The 25,625-nt window shown below is 35.0% G+C and overlaps 1 protein-coding gene across 2 annotated transcripts in view; it reads left to right on the forward strand.

Moving 5' to 3' along the window:
• The window catches only part of PPP1R12A (protein phosphatase 1 regulatory subunit 12A), a 113,253-nt gene that overhangs the window by 76,910 nt on the left and 10,718 nt on the right, over positions 1-25,625 (forward strand). Inside the window, exons 10-24 of one of the 2 annotated variants that reach the window (XM_014248945.2) lie at positions 1,963-2,079; positions 2,436-2,651; positions 3,446-3,540; positions 6,398-6,520; positions 7,883-8,044; positions 8,489-8,665; positions 12,230-12,320; positions 13,777-13,974; positions 14,151-14,319; positions 16,292-16,410; positions 17,069-17,134; positions 20,879-20,895; positions 22,077-22,218; positions 22,876-22,980; positions 23,874-23,921. In XM_014248945.2, the coding sequence (XP_014104420.1) occupies positions 1,963-2,079; positions 2,436-2,651; positions 3,446-3,540; positions 6,398-6,520; positions 7,883-8,044; positions 8,489-8,665; positions 12,230-12,320; positions 13,777-13,974; positions 14,151-14,319; positions 16,292-16,410; positions 17,069-17,134; positions 20,879-20,895; positions 22,077-22,218; positions 22,876-22,980; positions 23,874-23,921 (1,845 nt within the window). The remainder of the gene's footprint in view (positions 1-1,962; positions 2,080-2,435; positions 2,652-3,445; positions 3,541-6,397; positions 6,521-7,882; positions 8,045-8,488; positions 8,666-12,229; positions 12,321-13,776; positions 13,975-14,150; positions 14,320-16,291; positions 16,411-17,068; positions 17,135-20,878; positions 20,896-22,076; positions 22,219-22,875; positions 22,981-23,873; positions 23,922-25,625) is intronic. The other variant, XM_005519385.3, reaches the window with a different exon arrangement.

Consider the following 25,625-nt stretch of genomic DNA (forward strand, 5'->3'; position numbering starts at 1 on the left):
TTTGATTCTACTGTTAGTAGATTTGGTTAACTGGTGAATTGATAAAAATATGCATAGATTCTTAAAATACTTTCTGATCTTCCCCAGAAACTGTTAATTTTTTAAAAAATTTTCAATGGCTTTAATTCTGAACAGGGACCTAAAATACAGAACTATGAAATAGCTGAATCTAAAATCCTTCTAAAAAAAGAAAAATTCTGTTGCACAGTGTGTGGAGTTCTTGTTTTTTCTGAAGCTAAACTTCGTCTTTTGAAAGTCTTTTCTATGTCAGACTCCTCCAGAATTTCTAGAAGCTACAGTTCTAGTGTCTCTCTGTGCCTGTATTTCTGATGCACTTAATTCAAGGGAGGCAAGGCATGACTATGTGACTTTCAGGAGTCCCTTGAAACATTCAGCTAGTGCTTTGGCATAGAAATCAGAAATGATACCTGAAAAAAAAAGCAGAAAGTTATGTGGGTCTCATCCCTGTTTTAATATGGTTAAGACCTCATGGAAGAGCTAAATAATAGGGACATATGATTTATTCAATGCACAGCTCAAATCCACACCTAGGAAAGCCATATTGCATGCTGGAAGCTTTTACAGCTTGTAACTTTACAGGAAAAGTTAATTTGGATGAACTTTAGTTTTACTTGGCAAGATGGATATGCTTGGGGAAAAAAATTACAGTAGATAATGAGTAGCCAGACTTGTAGAATATCAGAGCAAACTGGATAGTAAGCCAGTAAATCTTCATTTGTCATTCATTACAGCTTTTCTATATACATCATCATCAAAATGTAACCATCTACTGATGCATCTGAAAAGCATGTTCAGGAGAAATGGTAACCGTGATAAATTGCAGCCACAGTAGAGAGAAAAGACAAAGTACTAGGAGAATAGTATAAAGTGTATTTTGCTCCTGGGAGCTTACTGGGGTTAGACTTCCACATTCACAGTATAATCTAATAGTGATTCATCTTACAAAGCATACTTTAATGTAATGGGTGCAGGTTTAATTTAATTTAATTGATCAGATTTAATGATATGGGGGTATATTTTCATAAGAGAGGAAATCAGCTTGATTTTAAGCTAAATTACAACCTTTTACAAATCATCAATACACTTCTAATTTTGTTATGCAGAAATTAATGTTTTATATTTCGGTCTTCTAGGTAAAAAGTGCAGGCTAAAAGTGTAGTTATTTTCCTATTATTATAAAAAGCTCAGGGCCTTCTTAGCTACAAAATAAATGCACATTATATCAAAATTATTATTTTGTAACATAGCAGGTAGCTGTGATCTAAAGGAGCAGTTACAGCTTCTATCAGTAAACAAAAATGCTTTAAACTGTTTTTACTAGTAAAGGTAAAGGAGCACTCTGTGCGTGATCTTGGACCTATGCTTGCACCTGCCTTTTTAGGTGTGCAGCATGTGATCAGCTGTAGCTGCACTTCTGCTTTTACATCATAGATGGCAAAACCAAGGGGTGCAGATGCAGTATTCTAAGCTAGAAGTCAGGTTTCCTTCAGTCTGCACTGCTTTCAGTAATGCTGCTCTCTGGCTGCGGGTACTGAAGGTAAGGCAAGTTTGGGAGGGATAGCTACACTAGCATGGGATGTGATTGAGGGATGTGAATGATCCATGGTAAGTAGATAAGGGGTATGTATGTTAGTGTGAATCTTCCATTATTATCAACAGTGTCAGGATTTAGGCCATGGAACTTGTAAGGTCAAAGGCTTTGTTGTTCTTTTCTATGCAAGCTGTAATACTGTCTCTGAATGAGCTAAACATGCTGTGTTACGTTTGGTTGTAATCTGTTACTAAGGCTTTAAGTGTCTTACTGCTTTTTTGGTATTTTGTGTTGTAATGAAGAGTTACTTATTGCAAACCTAGGAACAAACTGTAGGGTGTTAAAACAACCTTTTGTTTCTATTTTCCTTCTTTCAATCTTCATCTTTGTCTTGTCTTAATTGGCTTTAGTATGATTTCATTCCTCCTATCATGCCTGTCGTGGAGTCAGTAGATCCTGCATCATGGAGGCAGGGCTTGCGCAAAACTGGCATTGTTCTTGTGCCCAATAAGGGTGAAAAATCTATGGTGAGGTTCTTGTGTGCACAGGTTTATGTACAGGTTGCAAAATAACATATTTAATCAAAATGTTAATACCGGATTTGCATGTTTCTAAGTTATTATCTCAAGTTCACAGCGTGTATTACAAAGTGTGGGTTTTTGTAAGCTAACTTTATAGCAGTGGTATTCCTTGACCAGTCTTACATTTCTGATCTCATTGACTAATTCAAGAGAAAAGTGCATAGGTTGCCTCTCACTACAACTTCCCTATGAGTTCAGCACTTACGATTATTAAAAACAAGTTCTCAAATCTTTGCAAAGAGCATGAATTACCACGGATAGTGTAAGTTAATAAAGTAAATTCATTTTCATGTGTTTTATAGTTTCCAACATCTACAACCAAGGTTTCTCCCAAAGATGAAGAGAGGAAAGATGAATCTCCTGCTTCATGGAGGTTGGGTCTTAGAAAAACTGGTAGTTATGGTGCACTTGCAGAGATTACTGCTTCTAAAGAAGCTCAGAAAGAAAAGGACTCTGCAGGTGTTATGCGTTCTGCATCAAGTCCTAGACTTTCCTCTTCACTGGACAACAAAGAAAAGGTAATAATTTACAGGATGAAACAATATTTTGAGGAATTCATATACATTTCTTAGTGTAGACGTTAATGATGTATTATAGAAGTCAGATTGTAGTACACATCTGTTCTTTACTATTACTGTAAAATTACAGAGCTTCTTTGTAGTATCTCTCAAAGTGTAATATACTCCTTCAGTGTCTGGTAATTATTCAGTGTCTGGTAATAATTAAATGTTGGCATTTAATTCTTTTTTAGGACTTGCAAAGGTAGTAGTCATTTTTACAGTTTGAGGACATCAGAGATTTAATAGCTTTTGCATCACTTGGAGAGTGATGCTAAAAGAATCTTCTAAATTATAGAAGTCTCTTTTGTATTCATTTTCATTTTGTAGTGATTTTTTATTTTCGAAAATTGGTTCTGTAACCTATGGCTAAACTAAACCAAGTGTTCAGGTAGCTGAACAAAATAGAACCTGTGGTTACATAGAATGAAATACAAATTTTTATACAATTTAAATATTAAGAATGATAACGTACTGTATTATATAAAAATATTGAACCAGTTGCTTTCAGGAATCACTTTTGGAATTGTATTTCAGCAAAGCAGGAAAAAGAGAAATAAGTCATTATCATCACTAGAATGGAAACATTCACAGTTTCCTTTTCCTGTTGTGGTCTTTTATGATATTTAACTAAAGCTTAAAACTCACTTGTGTAATCAGGTCACAATAAATATGGCTGGAGTTGGCATAATGATGATTTTCCAGACAAGATAATTAATAATAGTAACAATTAACAAAAAACTGATGTCTTTCAGGAGAAAGATGGAAAAGGAACTCGACTTGCATATGTTGCACCTACAATACCAAGACGGCTGGCCAGTACCTCTGACATTGATGAAAAAGAAAACAGGTGACTCTGAAGTTATATATTTTTTTAATATAAAATTTAAATAAGATTTTAAAGTGACTGACAAAGTTACATGTTTAAAAACAGGGCTAATTTATAGCACTATCTGGCTGTTCAGCTTATGCTAATTCATATGGCAGTCCACTTCCTGAAGGTTTTTGATCTTGTAGATTATAATGAGCTTTTCTAGAGTCCAAATTATTCTAAGACAAGAGCAGAACTCAGTGAAGAGTGTTGTCTTCTTGAGAAAGAAAATAAATAAAATCCAAAATATGAAGTCCTAAACTTTTAAGCTACTGAAGGGTGCTAAAATTTTACTGCTTTGTCTTGAGTGACAAAGTGCTGCTACTGGGCTACATTATTACTTTGATAAAATGTGTGTTTATTATGGACTTTACTAAAAATGATATTGTGCAGCAGCAGTACAGGAATCATAGGTTAGATAAGCTTTTCCTGTTTACATGTTGACCTTTCATTAACTTTTGGAGATTTTTATTTTATTTGCTGCTATTGCTTCTGTAGCTTTCAGAATAAAAGAAACAAATAGGTGAATAGGCTTGATACCTGTTAGGATTTGGGGTACCTTCATAGCATATTTACACAGTCAGAACCTTCCTATTTTTCACTTCTTTACTGAGGTTCTACAGGGATGTTTTCTGCAGTTACTGTAGAATGCATAGTACAAAATGTAGAGGTCTCCATAATGCCTTGGTTTTGGTTGGATCATATCTAGACAGATGAATGCTGGATGACCTGAACTGTCATCCATGAAAGTCTTTTGATTGCTCAATATGTGCTGTTGTAATCCTTGTCTGTGAGACTGATAGTCTCTTTATACCTGAAGAGGAATGTCTTTGTTGCTGTTCTTGAGAACTGTTTGTTTCAATGCAAACACAAGATAAATATTATTTTTTTCTCACGCTTGCAGGAAGTTGCTTAAGTTTAGTCTCTAGGTGACAAATTCTGTTTCAAAACAGAATTTCAGATATTTCAGGGCTATTTCAGATCTCACACTTCCCTAAAGTTCAGTGTAATTTGTTAGCATTTCTCATTTTACATGGCCAGATAGTTTTTAATCTGTGTTTCTGTAAGAGAGAAATTTTGAGTTTCTGTTTGTGCTATCATATCTCGACTACTATATTCTTTGAGACCGAATTTGTCCGTTTCGGTTTGTTTATAGAGATATTATTATTGTTTCATAACTAGATGATACCTTAAGATTGGAATAAATATTTCATTCAGTTTTATTCCTTAGAAGCTGTTATTGCTTGCAACAAAGATATTAAGTCTTTCTTAAGTGTTGAAGTCTGTTTGTGTCCTTGATGTGCCAGTCTTGATTTATTCACAGACACAGTTCTAAAAGTGGTTATCAGCAATAGTATAATTTTTCTCATAGGCATGGGATTAACTGCAGTCACCAGTCTTGTTAGTCTTAGTGCTCATCAGTATAACTGATCTTGTGAGAACTTCCTGTACACCTTGTTGTACCAGAGATGAAGCCTACTTTTAGACACCAATACTTTGCCTACTGTATGATATGGCAGACAATCCAGCCTACCTAAAGCCATAAGAGGTTTTTGACATTTATTCTGACCTTGTTTGCATGAAGAATTTAACCATCTGCCCCACAGGTACCTTAATAAATTATTAGGGTCTCTGCCTTTGTCAAAGGTTTTTGTCCTTGTTGCTTAGCTTAATGCCCTGTTCTTGTTCTACATAACACCTACTTGCCTTGTGAATCAGTGCTGTAGCATAATCCTAGCTAACATCCTGTGTGAGTGATGGAAGTGACTTCAAGATGAATCCCAGCTGGGCTTTTTGACTAACAAATCTCAGACATCCAGCCTCAGTTGAGTAGCCAGTGCTACAGCAAAAGTACTGTAGTGTCTTGGCAAAGTGAAACCTTGAGTTTATGAGAAATTGTCATGCAGCAGGACCTTTCTGTGGTAGATGATATCTCAGAATTTGTGTTTCTCTCAGCTGGTAAAAACAGCACTACATTTTATGGTCTATGTTTTACCATTTTCTAATGTTTCCAGCTGCAGAAGTGCCAACGTACATTTTCATGCAAAAAGAGGTACATTATGATGGCCAAAGGAATCTGAACATAAAAATATATCTTTTCGAAGTTTTATTTTATTTTGCCTTGTACACCTGATTGTCTTATATATAATTTTGTGGAAGACATGTTTTATTCTTCCTACTGGCTGAACTTCAGATCTTGAGCTGACATTTGTATTAGAAATTCAGTTTTTGCGTGTCAGTTTTAGGGATAGTTTTTATAAGCAGATTTTTGCAAGGTTATTCCTTGCTTCTATAAATTGCAACAGCAGTCTGGAAATTCCTTATGGCTGAAGTCATGTCAGCTAGTGATACATGTCAGACCCCTCAGGAATGGCTACTGCAAGCCTAGTTATGCTGGTCTTACAGTATCATGAGTTCTAAAGGCTTCTCAGCTTTTAAACTTCTTATAACATCAAAGAATGAAAAATTCCATCAAATCAGCTATTAAAAACCCCAAGTAGATTGGATAATCTCAGGAGCAAACAGAAAAACATCTTGTTGCTTTTTTGAGAAAAAGCCAGCAATGACCACAGATAAAAGCCAACAATTGATTTCATGTTGATTAAATCCTCTTTAGCAGTTTTCTTTTGATGCTGCTTTCTTTTTATGTTTCTAATTGTGTTAGCATGAATGTAGTATCTTTCCACAGAGGCTTTAAAATGATTGTCCATAAATGCAATTTTATTCCTTATTCAGTTATGTTTATTTTAAGTGTGTTATCCAGGATTTTAATTCAAAGCTCACATCAAGAACAGCCTTCTTTAATATGAGTTTGCTAACCCAAAATCTTTTACAGGGATTCATCTGCTAGTTCAATACGTGGTGGCAGTTCCTACACCAGGAGAAAATGGGAAGAAGATGTCAAGAAAAACAGTTTGAATGAAGGTCCTACATCATTAAACACAAGTTATCAAAGAAGGTGTGGGATTTTCTTTTTTTCTTTTTTTAATTTTTAAATCAAAATAGGCTTAAAAGTTAACAAGTACTGAATCATTTTGTAAGGACAGTATAAAATTGAATGCTGACAAATTGCCATGTTCATAATAATTGCAAAGTATATATTGCAATAGTTGTGCTGGTTTTAAACATGCAGTTGTATGCTGATGCAGTGGTTGTGCTGATTTTGAACTATGTAATTAAAGTTAGATGCTTTCTTTTTCCTATTGTTTATTTCAGTTTGGGGTTCATTTGACTCTTTCCAGATGAGTTCAGTAGTCAAAGATAATTATTTTAAATGTTGCGATAGAAATAATTCTGCTTGGTATATGAAAAGGGGGAAAACACTATCTCTTGAATTCTGGTTATTTCATGACAGTCTTGAGGTATGGGACTGCTGTCTTTAATTGTAAATTATAGCCATGCCTATGTTGAGTATCAGCATAATAGAATACATAAAATTCACTTGAATGCAAAGTAAATTATGAAAATATGAGAGTAGGTCTCAGGTGTGCCAGTTCCTAACTTGCAGAATTTTCTCAGGAGGAATCATATACTGCACATATATACATGATTAACTTTGTTGCATTGTATAGGTTCAATGTAGCTATTTGAATCAAATTCTTCCTTGTAATTAGCGGGGCAATAAATAGCTTAAATTAATAGATCAAAGGAAAGAGTCTAATAACTAAGCTGCATATTGGTACACATATTTAGCATTATTTTGAGTCTTGACATTGATATTATCAGTAACCAGGCTGTCTAATACAGCATAATGCATATTTATTTCTTGGAAACCACTGGTCTGCTTTATAGCTTGAAGAGCAAGGCAAAAAACTGAGTGGGAGGTTATTCTTCCTGGGAATGATTAAAGATTTTTTTAAAATGGGGCAGTGTATTTAATTGCTTTCAAATTATAAGAGGAATGATATTGATGACATTTTCTTTCCTGACAAGCTGTTCAGTAAGGTTCTGCATTTTCTGAGGTATTCAGTGTGGGTGAAACAGCAGTTTAAAAATGGGACATTGGGGGCCCTATATGAATACTTTAGTAGATGTGATCAAGACATTCTTACATAAACGAGTGATATTCCATTCTTTATCCTCTTTGGTGAAGAAATGGTCGGGACTAAGGGACGCTTCTGCTGCCCTCCAAAGTCATAAATTAAAAGTCCTAGCCAAGGAAACAATGAAAAAAACACATCTTTTGCACCAGAAGTTTCCAAGACTTAACTGAGGCACAGAATACATGGGTAGAAATTCAATAGAGCATTCGCAGCTTGGTGATATTTTAATGAGTAAATATAAGTAATAAATGCAACCATTGTACATGTCTCTCCTGCAGTGGCTCCTTTGGTAGAAGACAAGATGATTTGATAAGTTCTAATGTTCCAAGTACTGCATCAACGGTTACCTCTTCTGCTGGTCTTCAGAAAACGCTGCCTGCCAGCACAAACGCTACTACGAAGAGTACAACGGGTTCTACTTCAGCAGGTGTACAAAGCAGGTAATGGCACCGGGACATTTTCTTCCTTTATTTTTTTTGTCAGGTCTACTGTGTGCTTATGTATGTGCATGCGTTCTTGTTTAGTAGATCCTGGGGCTCTGGATTTTTTCACTTTCTTGTTAAATTTGTTTTGATTTTATACAATTTGGCTCAAAAATTGCGAATGGCTTTCTACTGTAACAAGAAAACCATGTTGGCACAAAAGAATAAATCAAATGTTAGAAGGGTCTGAAGAATAAAAGTTCAATTATTGTAAACTGCTGATTCTTAATTTATTCAATTTAATAGCTCAAGCTGAGCTTTCATAGTAGAGACATTTCTCAGTTTGCTTCTTAAAAAAAATCCATCCCTCAATTTACATGTTATTAGTTGTTTAGTAAAGTGCTTTCATTGTTTAGCTGTTTCCTTTTCTCTTTTTTTGTGTTGCTGCTTGTTATGCTGTAGTACCTCAAATCGTTTGTGGGCTGAGGATAGTACTGAGAAAGAAAAGGACAGTGTTCCTACAGCAGTGACCGTTCCTGTTGCACCATCTGTTGTAAATGCTGCAGCCACTACCACAGCCATGACTACAGCTACTTCTGGCACTGTGTCCTCAACATCAGAGGTCAGGGAGAGACGGAGGTGTGTAAAGGTCCTAAGAGTAACGTCGCTCTTACACAAAAATTATACTCTTTTTTTATTATTTAAAGGAATGTGTTGGTACCGCAGAATCAAACAGTACAGTGTGTAAAGCAGTGTTGTTTTCTTGCTAAGTATTGAAACAACTGATACCTCAGTTTATCTAAGAGCTTAGTACTAGTAGAGACTATATATGAAATTTCAACTTCAATGTTGTGTGTTTTTGACTGGCTTTGGGTTCTCATATGGTATTTTCAAATTTGTATTTCTCTTAACAGATTAAATGAGTCCTCTTCAAAATACCGATAATGGAACTCTGTAAAAACACTGAATTCAAAATAATAAAATTAGTAATTAATTAGTTAATTAATTACTACAACTACGTTGCTGCTGATTGAGATAGTGTGCCATTGGCAGTATGCTAATAAGTTATGGCATAGCATTTTTTCAATCATTTTGTATGCCTGACATTTTTGAGAAGAGAATATTGAACCCAACACATTCTGTTTATTTCATTGCATGATTTAGGATCTCTTCTACTTGAAAGTCATACAATTTTAAATGCAATGCTGTAAGAGATACTCAATATGAAGAATGAGTAAGAAGCTGATGTAAATCTTATTTTAAGAATATGGTGGTTTTTTCTGTTTACAGTTACATGAAGCATGGGTTAAGATTGGCGCATATTTATTTCCATGAAGGGTTGTTTCCTTCTACTTATGGAAGCAAAAATAAGATTTCAAAATATTGTTAATTCCTCTTAGCTTTCCCTTTTTCTTCTTTTTCTGGATATTTATAAATGTTTATCCTTTAACCCTCCTGCTAAAATGCAAGTTCAGATTTCTGTGTTGCTCCTGTAGTAGTTTTGAAATGTACTTTCTGTATCAGTGCCAGATATGTGTATCTCTGTATGTTCAGAGTTAATGAAGCTGTTCCTTATTGCTAAAGAAAATTGCATTCTTTTGGTTCACTTAAGGCAGCAGCATTTTAAGATTCCTTATAGTGGCCTAGTTAGAGTACACGATTTTCTGTAGTCTTTCTTCCTACCCAAATGAGATGAAAAAACTTCTGTGATATGTAGATTATGTTTTTATTATTCCCCACCATGATTCAGGAAGGGTCCACATGTGCTAAAAATACATTTCAATAACTACTGTAGTCAGATCAGAACCTGCATTTTCCGTAGTGAAATTTGAACTAAACCCCACAAAATGCCCTTTTTCTCAAAAGTAATTCAGAGTAGTTCAAATTCTAAAATTCAAACACTATTTCAGTCTTATATCAGCTAGAAATGCAAGGAAAATTAGACTTAGGCTTTTGCTGTCTCGTTTGCTCTCACTAGTGTGTTTCTACTAATGTGCATATACTACATATGCTAAAGATACCTGCATTTGGCCTGAAATTCTGTGGTTTTCTCTGACCAGGCTGATTGTATAATATACTGTTGCAGATACTTTCTTGATGGCATATTAGTTTATCATTGAATCTTAGAAATCAAAATTTGAATAATTGCTGCATGCATTTGAGAATGTAGCGTGTTAAATATGAGCACAAGCATATCTATCTGTATATATACAGATAGATATGTGTATGTGTATCTACATATGTTTCTATGCACATGAAAAATAAATGTATATGAACTACTACATGCTATATATTTTCTTAAGTAATGAAGTTGGTTAATCTGTGTTTATAGACTGAAACTATGTTTAGAAAGTGTTTGGAAGAATATTTCAAAGATAGTTGAAAAGTAAAGGTATTATAAAGTACTTTATTGTTGAAGCATGTAACGATGTAGTCTTTTAGAGTAGCTGAAGAAACTATATTCTTTATTTGATTTTTAGGATTGGTTTAGAGAAACAGGGAAGGAAATAACAAACTTGAGTCTCTAAGTCTTTGTATCATGAATAATACAGCATAGGTAGCTGTGTGTGGTGCATACAAGGGATGTTAGGGAAGAGTACTTTCTACTCTTGACTATAGCTGCAGTGTTCACCTGAAAAGTTGAGACTTTTTGTTTTCTCTCAGTGCAATTTAAAGTATTTCAGAATTATTGGAAGGTAGGTGTAGGTACAGCAGTTACTAAAAACCAAGTTATGGGAAACAGTTTGTAGCAATTTTAAGCCCTAAAGATGACACCAACTCTGCAATCAAGCCCTCCTTAGTCAGTGGTGGTTCAGGTCAAGTTAACTAAAGCAGCCTAACAGGCATCCTTTTCCTTATGTGGATACAGCCTAAAGTTTTTGGGAAATGGAATGTCAATCAAAGTCAATCAAAAATGCTGTTGCAAGAGATCCAGATAAGGAAATCAAATTTACACAGTGCGGGTTTTTAAAGATGCACCATAAGATTAGAGTTCTTTCAACATTTTTAAATATAGCAGTTAGTTGTGAGTATTTTAATGGGGTAGAGCATAGGTTGTAACCTCTAGGTCTGTGTAAATTAAGTTTTTTAACTCTTATGATTGTTTCAGAACTCTTTTTAGTATTGCTAAGGCCTACCAAATATATTATTAGGTGAGCAAACTGCTCTTCCCATACGTAAATTATTAATATTAGTTAATAGCTGATGGAATAATCACTAGATAATTACTGAATCTATAGCCAGTGATTCTTAACTGTTCTTAACTAATGATATATAAAAAGAGACAATCAGAAAATATTAGAGAATCTAATCTAAAGGAGCTCAGAGAAGTTTTAAGCAGCCTTTTAGCTACCTTTTGATTTCACTTTTTTAAAATCTTTTTTTTTTCACTTTCTTCCTAAATTTTACCCAATCCAAGGATTTCAAAACTGTGTGAAATTGTAGCAGCTTCCCAGAATATTCTGCCATAGAAAATCAACAAATGCATTAAAAACCTTTAAGTTCTTTTATTATGGGTTTACATATAAATATATGCATTTGTGCATGCATGTATCTCCTGTTGGTTTTTTAACCTGTTATTTGGAACAGAGTATTTCTTAAAAAGAGTCCAGACCTTGTATGTCTACTCTAGTAGCCTTTTGTCTTTAATTACAATTACCTGCTTGTTCTGCAGGACTTCTGTGGGTTTCATGAAGATTTATTTTTAAGCTCATTTTTTTCAAAGGGACTTGGACTACTCAAAGTGTGGATGATTCATGTGAAAATATGGTAACCACCTTCTCAGGGATTCTTAATTTCTGGTTAAATGGATGATATAATTAGATTTTCTGCATTAACAGTACATTTGTTTTTTTCTAAAAGCTTACAAGTTATGTTAGAAGTTAATACACACACATATTTGATGTATAAAGGTCTAACTGGCTGAATCTCTGAGGTCTCCTCCCCCTGCGTTAGTGAAATACTAAAAGAGCTGAAGTTATATTTATAGAAAATGGTAAAAAGAAATCTAAATTAAGTAGGAAAACTGTGTATATTTTAATTGAGTTCTAAGGCTGCTGTCTTGATGAATAAGTACATCAGTATGATATGGATGAAATGTCTAAATGTAATCTGTCCTATATAGTTAAATATTTTCTTCTGACAGCCTTGGTTTCCTGTGCAAAAATTATCATGTGCTAATTTTGTTTGTAATTAACTCTTTAGATCATACCTCACTCCTGTACGGGATGAAGAGTCCGAGTCCCAAAGAAAAGCTAGATCCAGGCAAGCAAGACAGTCTAGAAGATCTACACAGGTATAGTATTACTAAAGCTTCTAGATTTTTGAAAACATACCCATAACATCATTCTTGAGAAACAGTCATAGCATACTGCATTTGCATCCATTTCTAATTATTTTTTTTCTGTGCATGAGCAATTGTAGATAATATAATTGAGCTGATCAACATATGGATGGCTAATAAGATTAATGACAAAGGAAAAATACTTTTAATCTAGTTTCTCTGGAGAGAGAAAAATACTAAAAGAGAGTTTTTTATTACATACTAATAATCAAGTATCTAATGCATGTCTCCTTGCAGCATTTCTCTCTCTTAGTTTACACACTGATATATTTGGAAGTTCTTCCCAGTTTTTATCCATGTTTTGTCAGCAACTAGCACAATCCTATCACAGGGACCAATGTGGCAATAGCAAAACAGAGTATCTCTAATGGTACTTGAATGCTCTTTGGCAGTGGAGCAACTGCCGACCACTGTCTGCTGGCAAACTGAGAATAATCAGCAAATAGTCCCTGAATAAAACAGCACTACCCTTTATACCCTGTACTCTAGAGAAGTACTCTAGCCATTGTCCTTACCTGTTTTTAGGCTGAGTCTGTAGCTACATTGCTTACCAATGTTGCATTCAAATCTTTTCAGTTTTAAACCCCTCAAATACTTCTGGTTAGCTTTCCTAATGAGACGTCTGTGCTGCTTGATACAACTTCATCATACAGGAGTTATTTTTACTTCGTAGTACTAATTCAGAGCCCTGAAAGGTAGTCAGAATACAGGCTAACTATTGCTGAATCTTCACAGTGATGAAGCTACCAGGAATTACTGGATTAAACTTTATCAACACTAAAAGCAATTAATTAACTGCTCAGATGCAAAGTTGGCTTTGAGGAGTAGATTACAAAGTGTTTTGAGCATTGTCTCACTAAGATACATAGCTGAAAAGCATAGTAGAGAAAACCTGTCTTCATAAAACTTTTTGCTTTCTGAGCTTATTTCAAAACTAGTTTTTAGCCTAAAAATAACGGGGGACTTTTTAGTGTTGCTGACCTAAAAATTCAGTTGTAAGGAATTAATTTGTAAAGTCTCAACATTTCTGAAAATATTAGTATTAAATTTTTATGGCTCTTTCAGAATGTTTAGTATGCTTACGATCATATTAAAAGCATCTGTTGGATTCTTAAATTATTTCTATGGGATCTTCTATGCAATCTGTATCTACTAGTTCAGCTAAAAATTGGCTTGCTGGGGAGTTTGTGGCAGATCACACTACAGCAAATACTTGCCACATATCAGAGGGATGTTTGGTTCCAAGATTCAAGAGGAAAGCTTTATAGATAGAATATATAGGTAACATTTATTTCTTAATAGATAGCTTTAACTTTCTTAAGTTGAATGTTTTCTTCAAAATACATGATCATCTATATTAATGCTAATGTTATATTTAAGTGGTGTTTGCTGACTGCTGTTTTCACAGGGCGTAACACTGACAGATCTTCAAGAAGCTGAAAAAACTATAGGAAGAAGTCGTCCCACACGAACCAGAGAACAGGAAAATGAAGAAAAAGAAAAGGAAGAGAAAGAAAAACAGGACAAAGAAAAACAAGAAGAAAAGAAAGAATCTGAAACTAAAGACGATGATTATAGACAAAGATATTCCCGAACTGTTGAAGAGGTATTTTCATGATGAGTCTCTTTAGGTAGAGAAATTATATGAATCTTTACTCCAACGATATTATTTTAATTTTGGTACTACTGTAAGAATTATTTATATAGTTAAATGTTTTAATATCCCATGGTTTGTATTTGTTTATCTTGGTAAATTAATTCTGACATTTTTCTGTTGAATAGCCATATCACCGCTATAGACCAACTTCAACTTCAACTTCTTCATCATCCACCTCTTCACTCTCCACCTCCACTAGCTCTCTATCAAGTTCAAGTCAGCTAAACAGACCAAACAGCCTTATAGGTATAACTTCTGCCTATTCTCGGAGTGGAACAAAGGAAAGTGAGAGAGGTAGGAGTACTGTTTATGAAGGGTTTTTTTGTTGTTTTAGTTGACAAAGGGCAGCTTACATTTCTAGAGGTATTTCAAAATAGGGTGAGATATGTAAGACCATTGGGGATGTACCTTGCTCAAATCTTCTGTAAGAAATTTCAGAACTTTCATATAGAGAAGAAAAAAGATTTTCTGTATTTGGGGGTGTTTTGCCAGCCATTTGGTTTTTTTCCATTGTTGGGTCACAGACATTTCAAATATACCCCCTTAAATTTTTCTTTAATTTCTGGTTTAACACAGCAGCTATAATAAAATACCATATTTCAGGGCATAAATACTTGCAGGTATTAAGAAGGAATTTTACTTGATTAAATAATTGCTAAATAACTAGGGGTTTGTTTCAGTCCTTCCACACTGAAGGACTGAAATGACCCTTTATTTCTTTAAGGACCTCTCTGGGTTGCATGAGCAGCTGGAAAAGGAAAGGGGATGTTTCCCATCCTAGTTCAGATGTAACCATACTTCTGCATACTTTCTGCTGGTTTATATAATCTTAAACTGATTATTAGATGCATGATTCAAAGATCACAAAAAGGTTTTTCTCTGATGTCACAGAGATTTTGCCCTCATTTCACCTGTGAGTCACCTGCTGTAATTCTGAGAGATGTGTCTGATTCTTTGCCTGTCAAAGGAAGAGCCTGTTAACATACAGTGTGATCTCCTGCTCTTGGATTTACTACAGTTGACTTGAGAGAAATACTTTAGTTCAAGTTATTGATCAATAACTTCACAGTAGGGTTACTGATGGAAATGGATAATTTTGTTTTACAGAGGGTCAGATAAAATGATCCACTGACGAAATCTCCATGAACTATATAGCAGTATAGCCATGTTTTCTGAGGAAGTTACTGGAGCTAGGCTTCATGGATATGCTTTCTGATTTTTTTTCTCTTTGTCCTAAAATGAACTGAAATTTGGATTACAATTCTTTCATAATGCCTGCTTTAGGAAATCACTCCAGATTGATCTATGGAAAAGATTTTCATTGGTAAATATTAGCTACCACAGGTTCTATTTTTTTTCAAGTTATGATTTTTGGAGGAGAAATACACTACCATCTGAAAATCCAGAGGTAAAATTCTAGTTTATTAAATTAGAAAAGGTGTATGTTCACCACAGATGTACTTTGCTTCTTTCCTATTTAATTCTTGCTTCACTCTTAAGTGTTTATTTACCTCTGAGGACTAATGTTGATAGTTACTTATGATTAGTGATTCTTCTATCTGAACTCAATTCTGTGGTTTCTTTATTTAATTAAAGAACATCAGGCTGAACAGGCTGCATGATAATAAGTAAAGAACTTAGGTTTCAGCAGGTTTATTTAATTTGTTTTTGCACAAATTACTTGTAAACAAATAGGGAGCAAGCACAATCCTGAGTTGTTACATCTATTTTGAATTGCAATTGCATTTGTTTTAAAGAAAAATAACATCTGTAATAATCTAAGTATAGGAGGTCCCAAATTTTTTTCCTTAGAGCAGAAATGGAGAGGACTGCGATGAAAAGGAGGACTTCTAAAAATTGGGGTTTTTTTTCAGTACTGCATCCTAGATGTATGCTAAAACCAGCTTGTTTGATGAAAAATGATAGACTCTTTTTTTTTTACTTTCATACATCTGCTGACACAGATGTTTCAATTATTACATGACAGTTTTGAAAACTGAATTGTAAGTCCAAGTTGTATTGTATTACTGTTACATTAACACATTTTATTTCAGTGACTGAAGTGAAATTAGTATTTACAGTATTTTAGAGCTATGTATTCTGGGGAGTGTTTATTACAGCAAACACTGTATGTGGTAAGAAGCTGTTCAGTGAATTTATTTCAGGTAAAAGGAATTTTCTGTGAGCATTTTAAACACTGAGAAGAAGTATTTCAGAAAATTAGATTGTGCCATAATTCAGTGAATGAGAAAGTTGTTATTAACAGAAGGGGGCAAAAAAGAAGAGGAAAAGGAAGAAGATAAGTCACAGCCTAAGTCTATAAGGGAAAGAAGGAGACCAAGAGAAAAACGACGATCTACAGGAGTTTCTTTTTGGACTCAGGATGTAAGTAAACGTTGGTTGTGGCAAAATGAAATGGGTATAGTGTACTCTTAAAATAGAGAATTGTTTAGAGTAATACAATACGTAACTAATTGTTCTAGAAAACGTTATGCTTTTCAATTTAAATATTTTTTGGTTTGATGTTTTCAGAAGCAAAATCAAAATAAAGTTTTTTTCAGTTGATACAACAAAAATTCTAGAACACTGTAGTAACAGTAACTTAATAGGAATTAATCATAATTAAAGAAAATAAATAAATTCTTGAACAAATATTTTCTATTGCATGCATACCAAAGCTATAAAAAATGAGACACTTTATTTGGCACACTGCAGGTAGCTATGTACTTAGCAACTTAAAGAACTGCTGTCAGATTAGAAAGGCTATAGTTGATGTTTCAGACTATTCCTTTTCCCTTTTCTTTGTCACGGGATCCATATGTAATGTAAAAGTCAGATTTTCATGTATCAAATGCAAAATTGTTTCGTCTCTTTCTGGTACTGAAAACATGTACTTGTTTGAGAATTTTCTTCATATATCCTGTGTATTCTCTGTGGAGTATTCTGCTGCTCTTACATTTTCCTACTCCCAAGTGTAGAATGCATTAAAATCTTACCAAGCTTTCAACAGTTTAATTATTTTTTCTCTCCCCCTTTTCACCAGAGTGATGAAAATGAACAGGATCATCAATCTGATTCAGAAGAAGGAACAAATAAGAAAGAAACTCAGGTAATTCAAGAAAGATAATTTGTTCATTAACTTTTAACAGATACATTTTGATTGTAAAATTTTTGTTACACTTGAATTTATGTATCAACAGTGGCCATAACTGACCATTTTGTCTTCCATTCTGATTATGTAGATAAGATTTTTGCCACATAGGTCAGGAACATGATGCAACAGGTTACTGGAGCAAGTATTCAGTTTGTACCCAGCAAAATCTTTATTTCACCCACATTGTTATTTTCAGATAAATTAGGTCTAATTACTTATACACACTAATTAAAACCTTTGAAAATTAAACCCAGTGCTGTCATTATAATTAAAAAATAGTATGAGAAGTTAATTTAAGAAAACGCAGAAAGTTGAAGAGCGCAATGTATGTAATTTCTTCAGTGAACAAAATGGTGTTCTGAATATCCTAAATGAGTATTATTAGTCTTGATAATAAGTCAGTGAAAAACAGTATAATAGGCTTGATTTGTCCTTAAAAATAGAAAAGTGTAAAAACAGAATTGTGTTTGACAGTGGGATGAAGAGGTATTAAAAGGGAATTAGTTACAAAAGTGGGGCTATAGGAAGAATGTATTTTTTGTACTTAAACTCTGGAGTAACACACTACAGAATCAGATTCATTACTTAGGAATAAAACTCAAGTGATATTTCTTTCCTTTTTTGTAAAAGCTTCCAGTACACATCTGTTAAACATTTTACTTAAGAGACTCATTCTGTGCCATTTTGATTCGCTGTGCTTTTTATTTCTGTGCCGCATTAACATAACTGCATAGTCATATTTGGTTTCCTCCCAGTAGTACACATCATTATCCTTAGATCTGTAATTACTTCATATACTCTTCTGTAAAGATTAATTTTGGTAGAACATGCTGCATGGTGCTTCTGATAGAATTAATAACATTACAGTGAAATAGTGCTGAATCAGCCCCAAAATTCTGAATATTATTAGAAGGATGAGTGTGCTGGGCTGGACTGGTGGAGAAGTGTAGAATTGACTGACCAAGAGTTCTTGGACAGGTGCACTTTTTGCTGTGTGCCCAGGCCCAGAGAGTAGTGATGAATGAAATTTCATCCAGCTGGCACCTGCTCATGAGTGGAATTCTCCAGGGCTCAGTTTTGGGGCCAGTCCTGTTTACTACTTTAATCCATGACCTGGCTGAGGGGGATCTTGAATACCCTCAGTCACTTCACCAATAACAGAAAGTTGGGCAGGAGTGTTGATCTGCTGGAGGTCAGGAAGGCCCTGCAGAGGGATCTGGACAGGCTGGATCAATGGACCGAGGCCAACTGGATGAGGTTCAACAAGGCCAAGTGCTGGGTCCTGCACTTGGGTCACAACAACCCCATGCAGTGCTACGGGCTGGGGACACAGTGCCTGGAAACTGCCCAAGGGATAAAGGAGCTGGGGGTGCTGGTGACAGTGGCTGAACATGAGCCAGCAGTGCCCAGGTGGCCCAGAAGGCCAATGGCATCCTGGCCTGGGTCAGCAATGGTGTGGCCAGCAGGAGCAGGGCAGGGATTGTCCCCTTGTATTTGGCACTGGTGAGGCCACACCTTGAGTCCTGTCTGGTTCTGGTCCCATGACTGCAAGAAAGACATTGAGGGGCTGGAAAATGCCCAGAGAAGGGCAACAAAGCTGGGGAGGCGCCTGGAGCACAAGTCCTACAAGGAGTGTCTGAGAGAGCTGGGGTTGTTTAGCCTGGAGAAAAGGAGGCTCAGGAGAGACCTCTCTCCAAGTCTCTGAAAGGAGGCTGTAGTCAGGTGGGAGGTCAGCCTCTTCACCCAGGCAACAGGGACAGGACAAAAGGAAATGGCCTTAAGCTGATCCAGGGAGGTTCAGGTTGGACATGAGGAAGAATTCTCTCACTGGGGAGGGTACTTAAGCTTATTAGAACAGGCTGCCTAGAGAGGCTGTGGAGTCACTGTCACTAGAAGCATTCAAGAAACAATGACATGACATTTAGCACTATGGTTCAGTTGTCATGATGGTGTTCAGTCAAAGGTTGGACTCTGTGATCTTGGAAGTGTTTTCCAACGCAAATGATTTTATGGTGAAACACCCAAACAGGTTGCCCAGAGAAGTTATGGATGTGATTTGGTTGCATGCTACAGAGAAAATTAGAAGACAATGACAAGAATTGATTTCTGCCCTGAAAATGTTGAGGAATGAGAAAAAATCATTATCTTATTCGCGTCAGAGGTTTTGGGAAGAACTGTCTCAAAAACACATTTCAGTTTGTGCTTGTTCTTCAGAACACTTGACTCCTTAGATGATCATTTGCCCTTAAAGGAATGCTATTAAAGAGAAGGAAGATTTTTCTAAGCACTTTTGACAGTTCAAAGTTGCTTTCTAATTTTGTTTTGGCTTTTTAATATTAAGGGCATAGGATTTCTTGAATTGGCAGAAAAAAATGCCATGTTGTTACTTAAAGGAAATTGGTTTTCCTGCTAGAATAGTCTTCACAACTAAGTTATAGGATAGCCACTTAAAAATAAGGAAGTTGGTAGATTTCTTTGGTAGATCTGTGAAGCAAATTTTTAAGTATGATGCATTGCAAAAAAACCCTAGTAATTTGAATAAATACTACAACTGTGGTTAGCTTATAATTTATTAACTAACTGTGGCATAGTTTACAAAATCTCTTAATTTGCAGCATTAGTCATGCTCTTGACAGAAAACAGTGATGTTTTATTAGGAGTGGTTAGGCTATAGCATGTACCTTTGATATATCCTCTGCACTAAGTGCACTTCAAGGTGTCAAAGGGGAAATTGAGTGTATTGTGGAGAATGCTGCTGGTTACCTATGTACTTTGAAAAAATACAGTTTCCTTCTATGAAAGGAAACCAAGCAAGCCACATAAGCCCCCCAAGAAAACCACCTATTGGGAAGGCTTCAGCCACTGCTAGGTGAATAATATGGGAAGATGTCCAGGTGATGATACATCAGTGTAGTTTCTTGACTGAAATATCTTCACTTCACATTGGAGTACTAATTGGAAGAAATTATAAATTTGTATTGATCATCCAGAAGGGAAAAAGGTTTGTATGACTGATGTAATGCTTAGAGGTCACTCCCTCACTCTTAAATCATCACTTTTAATTAAGTTTCACTTCTCAACTAAAGAGTTTAATTTTTTGTCATTCATTCATTCATTCATTCATTCATTCATTCATTCATTCATTCATTCATTCCAGGTAAATCCACAGGGACAGAATTTACTCCCATTTAAATTAAGTCTAATAAGTACTGCCTTATGTTGTTGGTGTAGTAACTTGTTTGCAGTCACACTATGTTGAAACAGTGATCCTGTATCTTAATTTGTTGTTTTGACCTGAAGTCCTTATGTTCAAAACATCATAGCTAATGTTAAAGAAGAGAAAGAAGGAACAGTGAATTTGAGGAACACTGTTCTATTGCCTTTGATAACAGAGAAGCAAACCCAGAATGCACCAACTGCAGAAATAACTCCACTGCTTAGGGTACTCCAGACTTTTTGAGTGTTATGTTAATGTCCTTGTAAATCATATTTTGTCAAGTGCATTCTAGCACATATTTATTTTCTTTTCCAGACATAAAAAAATTGAAGCTGGGCACAGTTCAGATAATACATACTGGTGGATGGCATGTGCATTTGACATAACTGTTTAGTTGTATCTCTTCACAGATTGTTATATATTTTAATTAAATTATTGACCAAGCCATTCTTTTTCTCTCTTTTTACCTCTCCCCACCTCAGAGTGAGAGCCTTTCAAGGTATGTGCAATTTAAATAAATTAGAGTTGTTACATTTTCTGTCTGCATGTAGTCATTTTAAATTCTTTATGTACAAATTCAGCTTAAGCCCAGTATTTAGGCTGAGCTTTAAAAGGCTGTGATGATACTTACATTTTGCATAAAGTATGATTGTAAAGCTACAGTCCTGCCATGTGTGAGCGGAGTACTCCATGTTGGGGAATATGTTGAACTCCATATTTGCAGTGCTCTGAAGGCAGGCTGGGCATTTCATAGAACATAGTGGACATAGTTCTATGCCCTACAGATTTCTCAGCATGGACCCTGCTTTTACAAAGAAGATAAAGAGGTTCTTATTGCCTTTCTTTTAGAGTATCCTACTGAAAATTTTCTATGTAACCTCAAGAAAAATACAGCCTCTGAAAAACATATTTCCTTAAGATCTCTTAAAAAGTAAATGCTGAAATATTGATAATTTTTTTAAAAGTAATTAATTTCTTTTTGGACCATTAGCTTTAATTGACAGATTTTATGGTGTTCTGACTGGTGAAAATCTGTTAAATTAAACTGCTCTAACACATGATTAGTGAAGAGTGAACAGTGTGAAATTACCCTTATCTTTATTAATATGGTTGCTATTGAGTTATTAGGATAAAGACTACTAAAAATTTGTTTCATCAACTGCTTCTGTTGAAACACTAGAATTCACCACAAATAGTTTTGAAATCTTGGTTTCTGTACTAAAACTTAAAATTCATCTAGGCCATTCATCTTGTGTGTTTTAAAACTCTTCAATTAAACTAATGCACTTTTAAAAAAATATATGTTCTTTATAAATAAAGAAGAATTAAGCTATCTAAGCTAGTTTTAAAGTATTTTAAGGCATGTAAATACTTGTTTGCATTAAATAATTTAATTATATTTTAAATATTTCTTTGCATGCATTACTGTGCAGACTGAGCAATTTGAAAACATTTTCACCCAGAATCTTAAAGTACTGGAGAATATAAAAATGAAATTTGAAAGTGAAAACTATGTGTTTGTTTTTCATTTGAAAATGAAAGTAGAAGACGGTAGTTTAACTAAAATACATAATTGCATTTGGTTGTTTTCAGCTGGTAGCAAACTGAAAATGTTTGATACAGTCAGGGGTCTCAGTTTGGCAGCAAAGGCAAAGAAAAATGAGAACTTCTCTTTTACAGATATGATACGGGATCACTCAGCATGTCTGCAGGTGATCGTTACGATTCAGCGCAGGGGCGGTCGGGGTCACAGAGTTATCTTGAAGATCGAAAACCATACTGCAGTAGACTAGAAAAAGATGATAGCCCTGATTTTAAGAAGGTATCTGATCCAATAAGCTTGGTGCAAAAATAGAACTTCATTACTGTTTTTCTTAAATTGTGTAAAAGTAACTTCACATTGCATCAGAAATGCTACTTAAAGTAACTTAACTGAATGGAGAAGCACAGCAACCACTACAGTGGGGAAAAATACACATAATGAAGCAGCTTCTGGCTTTTGTACTTTGCAAGGCAGGGGGGAAATCCAGAGGAGCCAAGATACAGTCAAATAAAAAAAATAATATGATAGTATTTATCATAAGAAAAATATAATTAAAACTGATGTACACATATGTGAAGCCTTTTATTGTATATTTGCCAGCTTACATACATATAAGGTAAAAATATGTTTAGATCTTGTTTTAAAATAGAGGAGAAGTTTGTTGAAAAGTTTACTGTGGTGGGGTAATCTGTGAAGTCTGAAGAAAAAAAGGTGGCTTAATTATGTATAAGGTAAGTTGTGTGCTCCCTATGCAAAGCTGCTTGTTTCTAGAAATTTTTAGTAACAATTCCTTACAGTGCTTGCTAATTTTAAACATCTTTATTTTACTTCTTAGATTGTTAGTGTATTTGTTAACGTATGGTTCGATTCTACTTTTGAAGTTTTCTGCCTAATCTCACTATTATCTGATATTTTTTAACAAATATTTTCTCTTAGCTTTATGAACAGATTCTAGCTGAAAATGAAAAACTGAAAGCACAGTTACATGATACCAACATGGAACTTACAGATCTTAAGCTACAGTTGGAGAAGACCACTCAGGTTTGTATAAAACAAAAAAGCGTGTGCTTAAACAACAGTGTAGATAGTAAACCAGAAGCACCCCAGGCTATGGGCTACTCTTTACTAGGCATCAGCTTTGTTTTTTATCCAAAGATGGGAATGGAGAAGAGTATTTCTCTCTTTCTAAATAGAAAATAGTCACTATTCTGGTCTTCAGCTGTGAACAAAATGTGCTGCTTCTTGCCTACTTAAGTAGTGGTTCTTGCCAGCATGTATCTGCATACAACTTTTTTGTAGGGTAGGAGTAAGCACTTTCTAAGCTGTTAAGCTTATATTCAAACTGACAGTTGGTATTGATCGATTGATTAGTTCATAAACCTGCTGGTAAATTGGCATAACCTGCCAGTCCTTCCTGGCTGGTTAGATAGCTTTATCTTGGAAATGAAGAGCAAACAGTGCACTCCTGTTACCAATAACTGCTGTCACATAACAGAGCTGCATTCAGTTATACAAGACACATACACTGGAGTTAGATTTGTCTAATTGTGTCTACTCTTGCTGTAGAATGTTTCATGTTGTTGGATCATATTTAGTACAATTTATCTGCACTTAATTGTCGTTCATGTGTACCCTGCAAATGTTAGTGAAGAACATTTAAAAGATGTCTGTTTTGTAATGCTTTTAGATAGAAATATTATGTTACTCCTGTTAGCCAAAGGCTTTGTAGTGATTAAATAACAGGTATGGTCACAGAAGTGCATGATAAATCCAGCTTATTCTTTATTTCAGTGTTACTTCCCTGAACACACTTTAAAATGGGGGTTTTTTATGACATAGTTCAGACAGAATATTAAAATATCCAGTTGGTTTTTTCCTCAGTTCTGTGTTGTTTTAAAGCACGTATCAATATCTTCATCAATTTTGTGTTTCAGAGACAAGAAAGATTTGCTGACAGATCACTCTTGGAAATGGAGAAAAGGGTGAGTTTCTACCAAAGAACTTTTAAATACTCCAATTCAAGCTTTGTTTTATTTTATTTATTACCCGTTTTGGATATATTTTAGTAGGAACGGAAGCCTTTCTTATAACTTGCATTTTTTAGAGGATTTGGGGATTTTAGGTTTCAAAGTGGCAATGAATGTGAGAAGGGAATTGCTCTTAAGAATTGCCTTTAGTTTGCTTGTTCATTCGTGATAACCAGTTTCTAAACTCTGCTGCTCTCCATGGATCTGCCACTTATTCCATCTCATCCAAAACTATGTTGGCATTCCCAACCATGTTGGTTTAAGCAGATTCATTGTGTCTCCTTTTTTAACACATTTCCAAGATATAGAGAAGTTAATTTCCTCAGAGCTTTCCAGAGGCACCAATTGTTGGTAATGAAACAGCTGTTTCTGCCTCACAGACATGAGACCTTAAAACTGCTAATGATATAAAATTATCTTTATCCACCTCCTTCCTTGCACTGTAACTTTTTCCAGAGGAATATGATAATGGGGTAGGTGGAGAAAGTGGAAGTATGAGTAATCAGTGCAGGAAGACAGGCATCAGAGGCAGAGACAACTCTAAATTGAATGGGAAAGAAGTCATGCTGTAAATTCGTATGCGAGGCAGACCACAGGAATTATTTCAGAAGTTGGACACGTGATAATTTTAGGCTGTAGTTTCGTACTAATTTAAAATGCAACCCTGTAAAAGTTTAGTTTCACAGCAGCGTAAAGCAAACTACCTTGATTGTGTGGTGGTCTTGGCTTCTTTCATGACTCTGAACACAGCGTATTCTTTTCTACTCCCTTGATCCTGGAGTGACACATTAGAGACAATCTGGAAAAAGAAATTAGACTTTGACAGTAAGAATTGATGTAAATATTTATTTATCCCCAGTAAATGTCATACTCATTAGGCTTTTGTATTGATTTTCCAGTATTTTAGGTTTCAAAAACAAGTTTAAGTTATACAAAACTCTCCAGTATATAAACAAACAGATTTTACAGGAGCACATGGAGATGTAGAAATACTCTCAGGCACTTCCTGAAGTTTCATTATCTTTATCTTAATAGTCTCTGCAGTTAATTGCTGCTGTTTAGCACCTATTTCTCTCTTTAATTTTTTGGCATCCTAGTGTGGGCAGTGATAGAAAGGTTTCAGCAGCAGATAATTGGTTCCTTGCTTGCTAGCATGGGCACACAAGTGGACATTTAATTATTTAATAGATGTAGCTGCATCCATTACTGTGTGGGTTCATAGGCAATGCACGGAGTACTGCATAGATAGACATTATTTCAGTTTTGAATTACTGCTTTCTCCCAAAACAGGCCATTCCATTAAAACAACTGGCTTTTTCAAGAATTCTTGCACTTTTTTAAGACATTCAGTCCAACAGCAAAACGTCTTTCTGAAATGTTATTTTCCGTAAATGTATTAGTATTAGAGCTAGTGGATAAAATAATGAACTTAGTGATGTATGTACATAACCTAGGGTGCTGTATGGCTGAAACAGGATTTACACAAAATTTGTACATCTGAATCTTGTTTGTAATTACACACTCCTTTTCAGACAGGAATTTAAATGAGGAATATGTTTATGATTGTATTTTCTGTGTTGTTTAAATCTGAAGTTTCACTTCAAATGTGACTGAAGCTGGGGGTTCTCAGCTGCTAGTCATCAACAGCTGATCTCTAGA

This window comes from Pseudopodoces humilis, chromosome 5, assembly GCF_049639895.1.
Source record: "Pseudopodoces humilis isolate 2021_Gansu_Grassland_sample_001 chromosome 5, ASM4963989v1, whole genome shotgun sequence".
NCBI lineage: Eukaryota > Metazoa > Chordata > Aves > Passeriformes > Paridae > Pseudopodoces > Pseudopodoces humilis.